General features: G+C 42.9%; 1 protein-coding gene across 1 annotated transcript in view; it reads left to right on the top strand.

Moving 5' to 3' along the window:
• The first annotated feature begins 392 nt into the window (after nucleotides 1–392).
• Nucleotides 393–16,045, top strand: part of dennd4a (DENN/MADD domain containing 4A) — a 116,283-nt gene continuing 100,630 nt past the window's right edge. The window contains exons 1-4 of the mRNA XM_031832824.1: nucleotides 393–606; nucleotides 6,840–7,041; nucleotides 7,615–7,751; nucleotides 9,449–9,695. Coding sequence (XP_031688684.1) covers nucleotides 6,850–7,041; nucleotides 7,615–7,751; nucleotides 9,449–9,695 — 576 coding nt within the window. The 5' untranslated portion in view covers nucleotides 393–606; nucleotides 6,840–6,849. The remainder of the gene's footprint in view (nucleotides 607–6,839; nucleotides 7,042–7,614; nucleotides 7,752–9,448; nucleotides 9,696–16,045) is intronic.

Here is a 16,045-nt window from a genome sequence, read left to right as displayed (position 1 = left end):
TTCCCGTCATCAATGGAGGGAAGCAGGAGCAAACGTAGGTCGATTGAAAGCTAATATTCTCCATATTATTTATCTCTCTCGTTACGAACTCCTCTCTAGCCATTTTGTACAACATTATTTTGCATCGACACTGCCTTCTCACAAGGAAATTACAACAGCAGGTCGTAGCGGGATTGTTTGTTGTTGTTCTTACAATTTGAATTCTAGATTGTGCCAAATGATGATATTGTCATTGAAAATATGAATGATGTACCAATCAGCAACTGCACCGTAAATTCGGCTGCATGTTGAACTAAAGAGATGCATGATAATCCTAGTACTCGTCCATCTTCCTCCGTGTCACCAATGACGTCCGTGCGCGTTCATGTGAATTGTGAGCGGTCACGTGGATAACGGGTCTGGGATAAAGCGCAAGTGTATTTATTTCGTTGGATGCGTATTATTTTTGGTCGACCCGAGACACACTATTCATTTCTTATACGACAGAAGGGAAAATAATTCAACACAAATGGCGAATAAATTGTCGTTCAAATTGTAGGTTTATTTTGATAGAAAAAACAGTGTCCAGCTCAGTAAGCGTTTGACAACAATCGTCGTGTGATCCTGGTATGTGAGTAGAGGTTCATCATCATTTCATTGGATGAACATGGATGTTTTTTTGATCGCTGTAAACATATTGATTTCTAGAGATGATAATCTCTTCTGTAGAGGATATATTTTATTTATTTATATATTTGTTTCGTCTGAAACGATGTGTTCTCTATGGTTAGTTTATATATTGATTATGTCTAAGCATCGATCACTGATGTTGTTGTAAATTAAATGGGTCCTGTTTTGATGTGGGCTGTGCATACATTTCGATTATCATGTCATCCCTGTTATAGTGTTCTCGAGTGTAACTGGGTAAAATCAGACCGTGATACAAACCCATCAATGAATGAACGAACTCCGTACCCTTTTTGGACCTAGTGTCAGGCACTAGCACCGCTGTTATGATGCATCGTGTTTTGTGTACTCTGTTTACTAGTATGGGGATACATTGTATCAGGGCCGACAGGGATAGGCTACTTTTGTAGCAACCGATCTCTCCTTTCTGGTCCTGTAATACGTTATGAAGACAACTTATTAGACATAAACTAACACATCATTTTACAATTAAAATTAAGTTAGATATGTAATAATTGGTTATAATTAGGCCCAGCTCATTTGTTTTTGATTGATTATAGGCCTAATTATTAAGAACTTGGTTGACTTGTGTCTTGTGTTCTCTCTTTTCCTGGGATTTTGGTGCTCCATCACTCCACTGTCAAACGGATGTCTTTAGTCTGCCTGTAGTAATCTGTTATGGCAGTCCCAGAATTTATATTCGAACACAATGTTATGAAAGCTTCCAGGGAAAACAGTTAGGTTTTATCACACCAGTAGGATTAATTACAGACACATTTGGGTATGGCCTTTCTCCCCCAACAAGTATTCCAGGAATCCACTGCATGTTTTGTGGTATGCCTTGCCTGTCAATCTGCTTGCCTGTCTACCTATCTGTCTGCCTACCTGGCGTCTGTCTGTCTGTCTGTCTGTCTGTCTGTCTGTCTGTCTGTCTGTCTGTCTGTCTGTCTGTCTGTCTGTCTGTCTGTCTGTCTGCCTACCTGGTGTCTGTCTGTCTGTCTGTCTGTCTGTCTGTCTGTCTGTCTGTCTGTCTGTCTGTCTGTCTGTCTGTCTGTCTGTCTGTCTGTCTGTCTGTCTGTCTGTCTGTCTGTCTGTCTGTCTGTATGCCTGAGGTCTTTCTGCTTGCCTGTCTACCTATCTGTCTGCCTACCTGGTGTCTGTCTGTCTGTCTGTCTGTCTGTCTGTCTGTCTGTCTGTCTGTCTGTCTGTCTGTCTGTCTGTCTGTCTGTCTGTCTGTCTGTCTGTCTGTCTGTCTGTCTGTCTGTATGCCTGAGGCCTTTCTGCTTGCCTGTCTACCTATCTGTCTGCCTACCTGGTGTCTGTCTGTCTGTCTGTCTGTCTGTCTGTCTGTCTGTCTGTCTGTCTGTCTGTCTGTCTGTCTGTCTGTCTGTCTGTCTGTCTGTCTGTCTGTCTGTCTGTCTGTCTGTCTGTCTGTCTGTCTGTATGCCTGAGGTCTTTCTGCTTGCCTGTCTACCTATCTGTCTGCCTACCTGGTGTCTGTCTGTCTGTCTGTCTGTCTGTCTGTCTGTCTGTCTGTCTGTCTGTCTGTCTGTCTGTCTGTCTGTCTGTCTGTCTGTCTGTCTGTCTGTCTGTCTGTCTGTCTGTCTGTCTGTCTGTCTGTCTGTCTGTCTGTCTGCCTGAGGTATTTCTGCTTGCCTGTCTTCCTATCTGTCTGCCTACCTGGTGGCTGTCTGTCTGTCTGTCTGTATGCCTGAGGTCTTTCTGCTTGCCTGTCTTCCTATCTGTCTGCCTACCTGGTGGCTGTCTGTCTTTATGCCTGATGTCTGCCTACCTGCCTACATAGCTTCATGGCTAAGAGGGACCAGATGCTACATAGTGGAATGTTTTGTTGTTCCCTCCCTCCCCGATCGGCCTGTTCCCTACACCCCTGCGGCCCCTCCTGGTGTTTACAGGAGTCCCTATAGTCCAGGCTCCTGGGCACAGCTCTGGTACTGCCATAGACGTACAATGATTAGAACGATAGTCTCTTGTCACACTTTTTAAACATTGATAATTTGGTTCAAGGTGCAGAGATTACTAGCATGTAAATGACTAAAAAGGGGACCTAAAAACACCACAATTTGACAGTATGGTGACTGGTTCACCCATCACATCAGGTTGAGATGAATGGGAATGTTCATTCTAGTCATTCTATTTCTATTGCTGATGCAGCCTCCAGAACTGGTACAGATAGCTGGGATGCCCTGTTCACTGTCATTCAACTCAACTCCATCAGTCAGAGATCCCTGATGTTTATTACGTGTTAGTCTCATATGACAGAATTATCATTGGTTATGCAGATTAGGGATAGGGATTAGTGCTTCTGAGATTAGGGATAGGGATTAGTGCTTCTGAGATTAGGGATAGGGATTAGTGCTTCTCAGATTAGGGGTAGGAATTAGTGCTTCTGAGATTAGGGGTAGGGATTAGTGCTTCTGAGATTAAGGGTAGGGATTAGTGCTTCTGCAGATTAGGGATAGGGATTAGTGCTTCTGAGATTAAGGGTAGGGATTAGTGCTTCTGAGATTAGGGATAGGGATTAGTGCTTCTGAGATTAAGGGTAGGGATTAGTGCTTCTGAGATTAGGGATAGGGATTAGTGCTTCTGAGATTAAGGGTAGGGATTAGTGCTTCTGAGATTAGGGATAGGGATTAGTGCTTCTGAGATTAGGGGTAAGGATGGGTGCTTCTGAGATTAGGGGTAGGGTAGGCCTATTCATTAGAATTGTTGTAATATTTGGGATAAGGAAATACACTGAACAAAAGTTTAACACAACATGTAAAGTGTTGGTCCCAAGTTTCATGAGCTGAAATAAAAGATCCCAGAAATGTTCCATACACACAATAATCTTATTTCTCTCAAATGTTGTGCCCAAATGTGTTTACATCCCTGTTAGTGAGCATTTCTTCTTTGCCAAGATAATCCATCCACCTGACAGGTGCGGCATAAGGCCACTAAAATGTGCAGTTTTGTCACACAACACAATCCCAAAGATGTTTCAAGTTTTGAGGGAGCGTGCAATTGCCATGCTGACTTAAGGAAGGTTCTCCAGAGCTGTTGCCAGAACATTTAATGTTCATTTCTCTACTATAAGCCGCCTCCGACATCGTTTTAGAGATATTGGCATTACGTCCAACCGGCCTCACAAACGCAGGCCAAGTGTAAACACCTCAGCCCAGGACCTCCACATCCAGTTTCTTCACCTACGCGGCGATCGTCTGAGACCAGCCACCCGGATAGCTGATGAAACTGTGGGTTTGCACAATCGAAGAATGTCTGGACAAACTGTCAGAAACAGTCTCAGGGAAGCTCATGCATGTGCGTGCTCGTTGTCCCCACCAGGGTCGTGACCTGACTGCAGTTCAGCGTCATAACAGACTTCAGTGGGGAAATGCTCACCTTCGATGGCCTCTGGAGAAGTGTGCTCTTCACCGATGAATCCCGGTTTCAACTGTACCGGGCAGATGGCAGACAGTGTGTATTGCGCCGTGTGGGCGAGATGTTTGTTGATGTCAACGTTGTGAACAGAGTGCCTCACGGAGGCGGTGGGGTTATGGTATGGGCAGGCGTAAGCTACGGACAACAAACGCAATTGCATTTTATCAATGGCAGTTTGAATGCATAGAGAAACTGTGACAAGATCCTGAGATCAACAAGATCATTGTTGTGTCATTCATCTGCTGCCATCAACTCATGTTACAGCATCATAGTGCACGGCCCCATGTCGCAAGGCTCTGTGCACAATTCCTGGAAGCTGTAAATGTCTCATGGCCTGCATATTCCCCAGACGTCACCCATTCAGCATGTTTGGGATACTCTGGATCGACGTGTACAACAGCTTGTTCCAATTCCCGCCAATATCCAGCAACTTCGTACAGCCACTGAAGAGGAGTGGGACAACATTCCACAGGCCACAACCAACTGTCTGATCAACTCTATGTGAAGGAGATGTGTCGCACTGCATGAGGCAAATGGTGGTCACACCAGATACTGACTGGTTTTCTGATCCACGCCTCTACCTTTTTTTAAGGTATCTGTGACCAACAGATGCATATCTGTATTCCCAGTCATGTGAAATCAATAGATTTGGGCTTAATGAATTGATTTCAATTGACTGATTTCCTTATCGAACTGTATGTCTGTAAATTGTTGCATGTTGCGTTATATTTTTGTTCAGTATAAATCTTCGACAGTGGGATGTGACTCAGGGTTGTCATGGATGGTGGTTGGTGGTGGTGGTGGTGGTGTTGGGGGGGAGGGGATGTGGAACATGAAATAGGGGGGACTTTAATTCAGAGGATGTTACTTTCATGAATCACTACATCAGGAAATCATGCAATAATTCACAGGAAATCAGTCACAGTGTCTTTATGACAACCTAACCAAGGAGTTCCTCTTTCTGGTCTGATTTCAACCCTAAATTACATGCTCTGCTCACGTAATTCAGACACATTTCTGTTTTGGATGAGAATGGTTCAGGAGGAAATCCGTTGTGCGTAGTTGGCCTATCCTCCACACTGCTTATTGATGAAAGAGCCTCAGCCTGCTCCCTGATGAATGTGGAAATTTCAGAAAAATTTCAGCAGTGGGAGGTGGAGGGGAGGGAGGCAGCAGTGGGAGCTAACTACTGGAACTACACACTACTGTTTTACCATGTAGCGATGTAGCTAACTACTGAAACTACACACTACTGTTTTACCATGTAGCGGTGTAGCTAACTACTGGAACTACACACTACTGTTTTACCATGTAGCGGTGTAGCTAACTACTGGAACTACACACTACTGTTTTACCATGTAACGGTGTAGCTAACTACTGGAGCTACACACTACTGTTTTACCATGTAGCGATGTAGCTAACTACTGAAACTACACACTACTGTTTTACCATGTAGCGGTGTAGCTAACTACTGGAACTACACACTACTGTTTTACCATGTAGCGGTGTAGCTAACTACTGAAGCTACACACTACTGTTTTACCATGTAGCGATGTAGCTAACTACTGGAACTACACACTACTGTTTTACCATGTAGCGGTGTAGCTAACTACTGGAACTACACACTACTGTTTTACCATGTAGCGGTGTAGCTAACTACTGGAGCTACACACTACTGTTTTACCATGTAGCGGTGTAGCTAACTACTGGAACTACACACTACTGTTTTACCATGTAACGGTGTAGCTAACTACTGGAGCTACACACTACTGTTTTACCATGTAGCGATGTAGCTAACTACTGAAACTACACACTACTGTTTTACCATGTAGCGGTGTAGCTAACTACTGGAACTACACTACTGTTTTACCATGTAGCGGTGTAGCTAACTACTGGAACTACACTACTGTTTTACCATGTAGCGGTGTAGCTAACTACTGGAACTACACACTACTGTTTTACCATGTAGCTAACTACTGGAACTACACACTACTGTTTTACCATGTAGCGGTGTAGCTAACTACTGGAACTACACACTACTGTTTTACCATGTAGCAGTTTAGCCAACTACTGGAACTACACACTACTGTTTTACCATGTAGCGGTGTAGCTAACTACTGAAACTACACACTACTGTTTTACCATGTAGCGGTGTAGCTAACTACTGGAACTACACACTACTGTTTTACCATGTAGCGGTGTAGCTAACTACTGGAACTACACACTACTGTTTTACCATGTAGCGGTGTAGCTAACTACTGGAGCTACACACTACTGTTTTACCATGTAGCTAACTACTGGAACTACACACTTACGTTTTCTGCAAAACAAAATATGATATGGGTGAAGTAGGCAATAATTTCCTTTATTTTTTCGGAAATAGACCTGCCTAATTCTCACTTGAAACATCGTTACACATTCTGTTAACATTTGACCCTAAAGGGATCTGTACTTGCAATTTGTAGTCTATGACAGATTTACATGTGATAATTTTTTCACAAAGTAGTTCGGATGTAAGTGAACCTTATTTCTCTTAAGGTTTAGCTTTAGTGTAGTTTCTAATTCTACCAGTGGGAATTAGTTGGTAGCTTTGGTAAACTATATTTTTAGAGTTGCTTCCTCAACACTCATGTAACAGATTACTTCATACGGTATTTATTGATAAATAAACTAACCTGAACTCTCTCTTGCTCTCTCACCCCCTCCCCATCTTCCTCTCCCCTCTCTCTCTTTAGCCCATGGTTGATGATGGAGGAGACAGGTCCTCGCATAGCAGACTACTTTGTGGTAGCAGGACTCACTGACTCCTCCAAGCCCTTAGAGGAGGAACTGCAGCTGGACGATGTTCCTGGTCGCTCTCCCCGCTCGGCCCCTGGTGGTCGGCCCCTGGCCCCCATCACAGACATAGCTGTGGTTATATGCTCACTAGGGGAAGCGGTACAGTAGTACACTACTAGCCTTTTTTTGTTTAGCTTTTAGTTGGGAGGTAAAGAAATTCTGGTAAATTTCCCAGGTTTCCCAGGTTTTCCAGAAATCTTGATTGGGTTGGTTTCTGGACTTCCTACTTATCCACTCCTGATTCTGGGATCTTCCATCAAGGATTTCTGGTAAACCTGGTTTGGGAAAGTTACCAGTATGTTTCAACTCTAACTTTCAGCCTTCATAAAGCATTTGTAAAGTTGTTTTTGATGTACAGAGCTTTGTGATTTCTGTGTTTAATGAAAAGCACTCTGCAAATTAAACGTTGTCCCCAAAGGTTCTATGCTTTTCAACTTAAACTGAGGATTATTTATGACATTTAGCTGACACCCTTCTTCATCTAGAGTGACTTACGTCTGCATACATGTTTTCATATTGTGGCCCAGGCAGGAATTGAACTCACAACCCTTGGCCTTGCAAGTTCTACACTCCACCAACTGATTCACACAGGACCACACATCCCATATACCCAGTACCTGTCCTATGAATGTATCGTTGTGATGATTTGTCTTTATGTATAATTTTTCCTAGGTTCCTCAGGGTTACACATGCCTCGAGTCCACCCCGTCTGGTCTGTCTGCAGAGCTGAACGGAGCCAGTCTCAGAGGGCCTCAGATCTACCTCTGCTACAAGAGAGGCCGAGATAAACCTCCTCTCACTGATCTGGGGTCAGTCATCTCCTGCTACTCACAACACTACACTACTCCTTACCTTGATAAATGCTGGTCTAGGAACAGTTCTTACATGGTCACTCACAGAAACACTACACTAATCCCTAGCTCCCATCCCAAATAGCATCCCTATGGGCCCTGGTCAAAAATAGTGCACTATATAGAGAATAGGGTGCTATTTGGGATGCAGACTAATCCCCTGTTCCTTCTAATACTGACCTGAAATCAGTTATTTTCCTGTGACTTATAACACTACACTAATCCTATCACAACCTCCAAGGGCTGGTCTAGGATCAGTACTTATCCTGTTATTCACAGCACAACACTAGTCCCTCTTTTTCTAGAAGGACTGGTCTACAGTACTTAAACGGTCACTCACACCACTAATCCTATAGCAGACTCCTAGGACTGAACTAGGAACAGTTACTGGCCAATCACCCACACCACTACACTAATGCCCTTTTCCCAAGACGGGTCTAGGAACAGTGCTTCTGCTGTCACTTACCCAAAACACACACTACAGCACTCAATCACCTCTTCCATTAGATCTGACCTAGGACCAGATCTTCCCCGGGTCACTGGCCTATAATCTCACAAAACAACCTTAATCCCATCTCCTAGTGTAGACCAGGTCAGTAGATATACTTTCTTAGGTCAGTAGTCCAGTAATCTTCTTTCACTGTCTATCGAACGTGATTCACCATAATCAAGGCTCAACTCTGATGGGCTTAGGAGTAAGTGAGATCATTTCTCTGTTATTGTTTCAAAGGAAAACAGCACGTTGTGGGATATTGTTTACTATGTAAACACGCTAAAAGCCGTTTCCCTCTATCATGGCGACCCCTACTGTACAGTGCTGCCTCTGTCATGGCGACCCCTACTGTACAGTGCTGCCTCTGTCATGGCGACCCCTACTGTACAGTGCTGGCTCTATCATGGCGACCCCTACTGTACAGTGCTGCCTCTGTCATGGCGACCCCTACTGTACAGTGCTGCCTCTGTCATGGCGACCCCTACTGTACAGTGCTGCCTCTATCATGGCGACCCCTACTGTACAGTGCTGCCTCTATCATGGCGACCCCTACTGTACAGTGCTGCCTCTATCATGGCGACCCCTACTGTACAGTGCTGCCTCTGTCATGGCGACCCCTACTGTACAGTGCTGGCTCTGTCATGGCGACCCCTACTGTACAGTGCTGCCTCTATCATGGCGACCCCTACTGTACAGTGCTGCCTCTATCATTGCGACCCCTACTGTACAGTGCTGCCTCTGTCATGGCGACCCCTACTGTACATTGCTGGCTCTGTCATGGCGACCCCTACTGTACATTGCTGGCTCTGTCATGGCGACCCCTACTGTACAGTGCTGGCTCACATATTTTCTGTCCTGCAAACAATGGCCGTGACCCAATCCAAAGGCAGCATCCAATGGTTCTGTCCCAATCCAAAGGCAGCATCCAATGGTTCTGTCCCAATCCAAAGGCAGCATCCAATGTCTGTGTCCCAATCCAAAGGCAGCATCCAATGACTGTGTCCCAATCCAAAGGTAGCATCCAATGGGGTATGAGTAACCAGTCCAGGCCAGTACAGCTAGGCTTGGCTAGGCTTGTCTAGGCTTGTCTAGGCTTGTCTAGGCTTGGCTTGGCTGTTTATTGTGAATCAGTCCTAACATTTCCTCCTCTGTCTCCTCTCAGGGTTCTGTATGAGTGGAAGGAGAAGCTGAAGCCTGGCTGTCACATCGTCCAAACCACTCCCTCTGGTCGTCCTGCCAACATCAGTAGCTCCTCCTCCCAACGCATCTACATCACTTATCGCCGCTCCCCGCAGAGCCAGCCTCACACGTCATTGGCTGTCACAGATGTCTGCATCATCATCCCGGGCAAAGGGGAGACGCCCCCTCACACCTTCTGCAAGGTGGACAAGAACCTCAATAGTAGTATGGTGAGCAGAATCACCCCATACAATACAATACTATACAATACAATACTATACAATACAATACAATACAATACTATACAATACAATAATATACAATACAATACTACACAATAGAATACAATACAATACTATAGAATAGAATACAATAAAATACTACACAATACAATACAATACTATAGAATACAATACTATAGAATACAATACAATACTATACTATACAATACTATACAATACAATACTATGCAATACAATACTATACAATACAATAATATACAATACAGCACTACACAATATATTACAATACAATACAATAGAATACAATAAAATACAATACACTACTATACAATACACTACTATACCATACAATACACTACTATACAATACAATAAAATACAATACACTACTATACAATACAATACACTACTATACCATACAATACTATACTATACAATACACTACTATACAATACAATACACTACTATACAATACACTACTATACAATACACTACTATACAATACACTACTATACAATACAATACACTACTATACAATACACTACAATACAATACACTACACTACTATACAATACACTACTATACAATACAATACACTACTATACAATACACTACTATACAATACACTACTATACAATACACTACTTTACAATACACTACTATACAATACAATACACTACTATACAATACAATACACTACTATACAATACAATACACTACTATACAATACAATACACTACTATACAATACACTACTATACAATACACTACTATACAATACAATACACTACTATACCATACAATACTATACTATACAATACTATACACTACTATACAATACAATACAATACAATACTATCCTATACTATACTATACTATACTATACTATACTATACTATACAATACAATACGATACTATAGAAGACAAGGGGTGGGCTCAGGTTGCTGGTCCATCGATAATGTTAACACTGGGCTCAGGTTGCTGGTGTATATCTATAACATTAACACTGGGCTCAGGTTGCTGGTCCATCTCTATAACATTAACACTGGGCTCAGGTTGCTGGTGTATATCTATAATGTTAACAATGGGCTCAGGTTGCTGGTGTATATCTATAATGTTAACAATGGGCTCAGGTTGCTGGTGTATATCTATAACATGAACACTGGGCTCAGGTTGCTGGTCCATCTCGATAACATTAACACTGGGCTCAGGTTGCTGGTCCATCTCTATAACATTAACACTGGGCTCAAGTTGCTGGTGTATATCTATAATGTTAACAATGGGCTCAGGTTGCTGGTGTATATCTATAATGTTAACAATGGGCTCAGGTTGCTGGTGTATATCTATAATGTTAACACTGGGCTCAGGTTGCTGGTCCATCTCTATAACATTAACACTGGGCTCAGGTTGCTGGTCCATCTCTATAACATTAACACTGGGCTCAGGTTGCTGGTCCATCTCTATAACATTAACACTGGGCTCAGGTTGCTGGTCCATCTCTATAACATTAACACTGGGCTTAGGTTGCTGGTGTATATCTATAATGTTAACACTGGGCTCAGGTTGCTGGTGTATATCTATAACATTAACACTGGGCTCAGGTTGCTGGTCCATCTCTATAACATTAACACTGGGCTCAGGTTGCTGGTCCATCTCTATAACATTAACACTGGGCTTAGGTTGCTGGTGTATATCTATAATGTTAACACTGGGCTTAGGTTGCTGGTGTATATCTATAATGTTAACACTGGGCTTAGGTTGCTGGTGTATATCTATAATGTTAACAATGGGCTCAGGTTGCTGGTGTATATCTATAACATTAACACTGGGCTTAGGTTGCTGGTCCATCTCTATAACATTAACACTGGGCTCAGGTTGCTGGTCCATCTCTATAACATTAACACTGGGCTTAGGTTGCTGGTGTATATCTATAATGTTAACAATGGGCTCAGGTTGCTGGTCTATATCTATAACATTAACACTGGGCTCAGGTTGCTGGTGTATATCTATAACATTAACACTGGGCTCAGGTTGCTGGTCCATCTCTATAACATTAACACTGGGCTTAGGTTGCTGGTGTATATCTATAATGTTAACACTGGGCTCAGGTTGCTGGTGTATATCTATAATGTTAACACTGGGCTCAGGTTGCTGGTGTATATCTATAATGTTAACACTGGGCTCAGGTTGCTGGTGTATATCTATAATGTTAACACTGGGCTCAGGTTGCTGGTGTATATCTATAATGTTAACACTGGGCTCAGGTTGCTGGTGTATATCTATAATGTTAACACTGGGCTCAGGTTGCTGGTGTATATCTATAATGTTAACACTGGGCTCAGGTTGCTGGTGTATATCTATAATGTTAACACTGGGCTCAGGTTGCTGGTGTATATCTATAATGTTAACACTGGGCTCAGGTTGCTGGTGTATATCTATAACATTAACAATGGGCTCAGGTTGCTGGTCCATCTCTATAACATTAACACTGGGCTCAGGTTGCTGGTGTATATCTATAATGTTAACACTGGGCTCAGGTTGCTGGTGTATATCTATAATGTTAACACTGGGCTCAGGTTGCTGGTGTATATCTATAATGTTAACACTGGGCTCAGGTTGCTGGTGTATATCTATAATGTTAACACTGGGCTCAGGTTGCTGGTGTATATCTATAATGTTAACACTGGGCTCAGGTTGCTGGTGTATATCTATAATGTTAACACTGGGCTCAGGTTGCTGGTGTATATCTATAATGTTAACACTGGGCTCAGGTTGCTGGTGTATATCTATAATGTTAACACTGGGCTCAGGTTGCTGGTGTATATCTATAATGTTAACACTGGGCTCAGGTTGCTGGTGTATATCTATAACATTAACAATGGGCTCAGGTTGCTGGTCCATCTCTATAACATTAACACTGGGCTCAGGTTGCTGGTGTATATCTATAATGTTAACACTGGGCTCAGGTTGCTGGTGTATATCTATAATGTTAACACTGGGCTCAGGTTGCTGGTGTATATCTATAATGTTAACACTGGGCTCAGGTTGCTGGTGTATATCTATAATGTTAACACTGGGCTCAGGTTGCTGGTGTATATCTATAATGTTAACACTGGGCTCAGGTTGCTGGTGTATATCTATAATGTTAACACTGGGCTCAGGTTGCTGGTGTATATCTATAACATGAACACTGGGCTCAGGTTGCTGGTGTATATCTATAATGTTAACAATGGGCTCAGGTTGCTGGTCCATCTCTATAACATTAACACTGGGCTCAGGTTGCTGGTGTATATCTATAATGTTAACAATGGGCTCAGGTTGCTGGTGTATATCTATAATGTTAACACTGGGCTCAGGTTGCTGGTCTATATCTATAATGTTAACACTGGGCTCAGGTTGCTGGTGTATATCTATAACATTAACACTGGGCTCAGGTTGCTGGTGTATATCTATAATGTTAACACTGGGCTCAGGTTGCTGGTGTATATCTATAACATTAACACTGGGCTCAGGTTGCTGGTGTATATCTATAATGTTAACACTGGGCTCAGGTTGCTGGTGTATATCTATAATGTTAACACTGGGCTCAGGTTGCTGGTCTATATCTATAATGTTAACACTGGGCTCAGGTTGCTGGTCCATCTCTATAACATTAACACTGGGCTCAGGTTGCTGGTGTATATCTATAACATTAACACTGGGCTCAGGTTGCTGGTCCATCTCTATAACATTAACACTGGGCTCAGGTTGCTGGTCTATCTCTATAACATTAACACTGGGCTCAGGTTGCTGGTGTATATCTATAACATTAACACTGGGCTCAGGTTGCTGGTCCATCTCTATAACATTAACACTGGGCTCAGGTTGCTGGTCTATCTCTATAACATTAACACTGGGCTCAGGTTGCTGGTCCATTTGCTCTTCTTGTTTAATTTCTTTCATATCTTCCACCTCCTCCTCTTCTTGTTGGTACAATTCATTAAAAGTTAGTGGATAAAATAAATAAAAAGCCATTTTAAAATCATCCATGATGAGCTACAGGTGCTAAAACTAGTAGTTGTAAAAGTTGTAATGGTAAGGGGTTGCTAGGTAACGATGTAACCAATGCCACTTTATATGAACATGACATTGTGTAAGTTGTCTCATATATCATGGGCAGTTAACGTTGGTTAAATAAAGTCCACCTGTGTGCAATCTAAGTGTCGCATGATCTATCCCGTGAAAGGCAGAGTCTGCAACACCACTAAGCAAGGGTCATCACCAAGCAAGCGGCACTATGAAGACCAAGGAGCTCTCCAATCAGGTCAGGGACAAAGTTGTGGAGAAGCAATAAAGAGAGAGCAAAGATAACCCTGAAGGAGCTGTTAAACTCCACAGCAGAGATTGGAGTATCTGTCCATTGGACCACTTTAAGCCGTACACTCCACAGAGCTGGGCTTTATGGAAGGGTGGCCAGAAAAAAGCCATCACTTAAAGAAAAAAATAAGCAAACACGTTTGGTTTTCGCCAACAGGCATGTGGGAGACTCCCCAAACATATGGAAGAACGTATTCTGGTCAGATGAGACTAACATTTAGGTTTTGGCCATCAAGGAAAACGCTATGTCTAGCGCAAACTCAACACCTCTCATCACCCCAAGAACACCATCCCTACAGGGAAGCACGGTGGTGGCAGCATCATGCTGTGGGGATATTTTTCATTGGCAGGGACTGGGAAACTGACCAGAGTTGAAGGAATGATGGATGGCGCTAAATACAGGGTGTTTCTTGAGGGAAACAGTTTGTCTTCCAGAGATTTGAGACCGGGATGGAGGTTCACCTTCCAGCAGGACAATGACCCTAAGCATACTGCTAAAGCAACACTCGAGTGGTTTAAGGGGAAACATTTAAATGTCTTGGAATGGCCTAGTCAAACCCAGACCTCAATCCAATTGAGAATCTGTGGTATTACTTAAAGATGGCTGTACACCAGCTGAACCCATCCAACTTGAAAAAGCTGGAGCAGTTTTGCCTTGAAGAATGGGCAAAGATCCGAGTGGCTAGATGTGCCAAGCTTATAGAGACATACCCCAAGATACTTGCAGCTGTAATTGCTGCAAAAGGTGTCTCTACAAAGTATCGACTTCTGGGGGGGTGAATAGTTATGCACGCTAAAGTTTTCGATTTTTAATGTCTTATTTCTTGTTTGTTTCACAATACAAAATATTTTGCATCTTCAAAGTGGTAGGCATGTCATGTCAAAATCAAATGATACAAACCCACCAAAAAACTCTATTTGAATTCCAGGTTGAAAGGCAACAAAATAGGAAAAATTCCAAGGGAGGGGGGTGAATACTTTTGCAAGCCACTGTACTTGTACAACAAGCTGCCTCACGCTACAGAAACAAAACATTGGCTCCTGCCTTATGGGCCATTCTGGCTCAGACAAGGCTTACTTACGAGGAGTTGACAAGTGGTGTCCCCAAGGTTACATTATAGGTCCTATGCTTTTCACCAAATACAATGTCCCGAGGAACAACACTAAGTGTACAAAACCTTATGAACACCTTCCTAATGTTGAATTCCACCACCTTTTTGCCCTCAGAACAGCCTCAATTCATTGGGGCATGTTGACTCCAATGCTTCCCACAGCTGTGTCAAGTTGGCTGGATGTCCTTTGGGTGGTGGACCATTCTTGATACACACAGGAGATGGCTGAGCGTGAAAAACCCAGCAGCGTTGCAGTTCTTGACACAAACTGGTGCGCCTGGCACCTACTACCATACCCTGTTCAAAGGCACTTAAACGTTTTGTCTTGCCCATTCACCCTCTGAATGTCGGACATACACAATCCATGTCTCAATTGTCTCAAGGCTTAAAAGTCCTTATTTAACCTGTCTCCTCCCATTCATCTACACTGATTGAAGTTGACTTAACAGGTGACATCAATAAGGGATCATGGCTTTCACCTGGTCAGTTTATGTCAAGGAACAAACATGTGTTCCTAATGTTTTGTACACACAGTGTATAACTGTTCTACCTCTAAGGAAACCTCCTCTCACTGTCAACTGCGTTTATTTTCAGCAAACTTAACATGTGCAAATATTTGTACGAACATAACAAGATTCAACAACTGAGACATAAACTGAACAAGTTCCACAGACATGTGACTAACAGAAATGGAATAATGTGTCCCTGAACAAAGGGGGGGTCAAAATCAAAAGTAACAGTCAGTATCTGGTGTGGCCACCAGCTGCAAAGTACTGCAGTGCATCTCCTCCTCATGTACTGCACCAGATTTGCCTGTTTGTACTGTGAGATGTTACCCCACTCTTCCACCAAGGCACCTGCAAGTTCCTGG

Source organism: Oncorhynchus kisutch, linkage group LG10, assembly GCF_002021735.2.
Source record: "Oncorhynchus kisutch isolate 150728-3 linkage group LG10, Okis_V2, whole genome shotgun sequence".
Classification (NCBI taxonomy): domain Eukaryota; kingdom Metazoa; phylum Chordata; class Actinopteri; order Salmoniformes; family Salmonidae; genus Oncorhynchus; species Oncorhynchus kisutch.
Note: the sequence above shows the minus strand (reverse complement) of the source record. Positions and strands in the feature narration are given on the sequence as shown.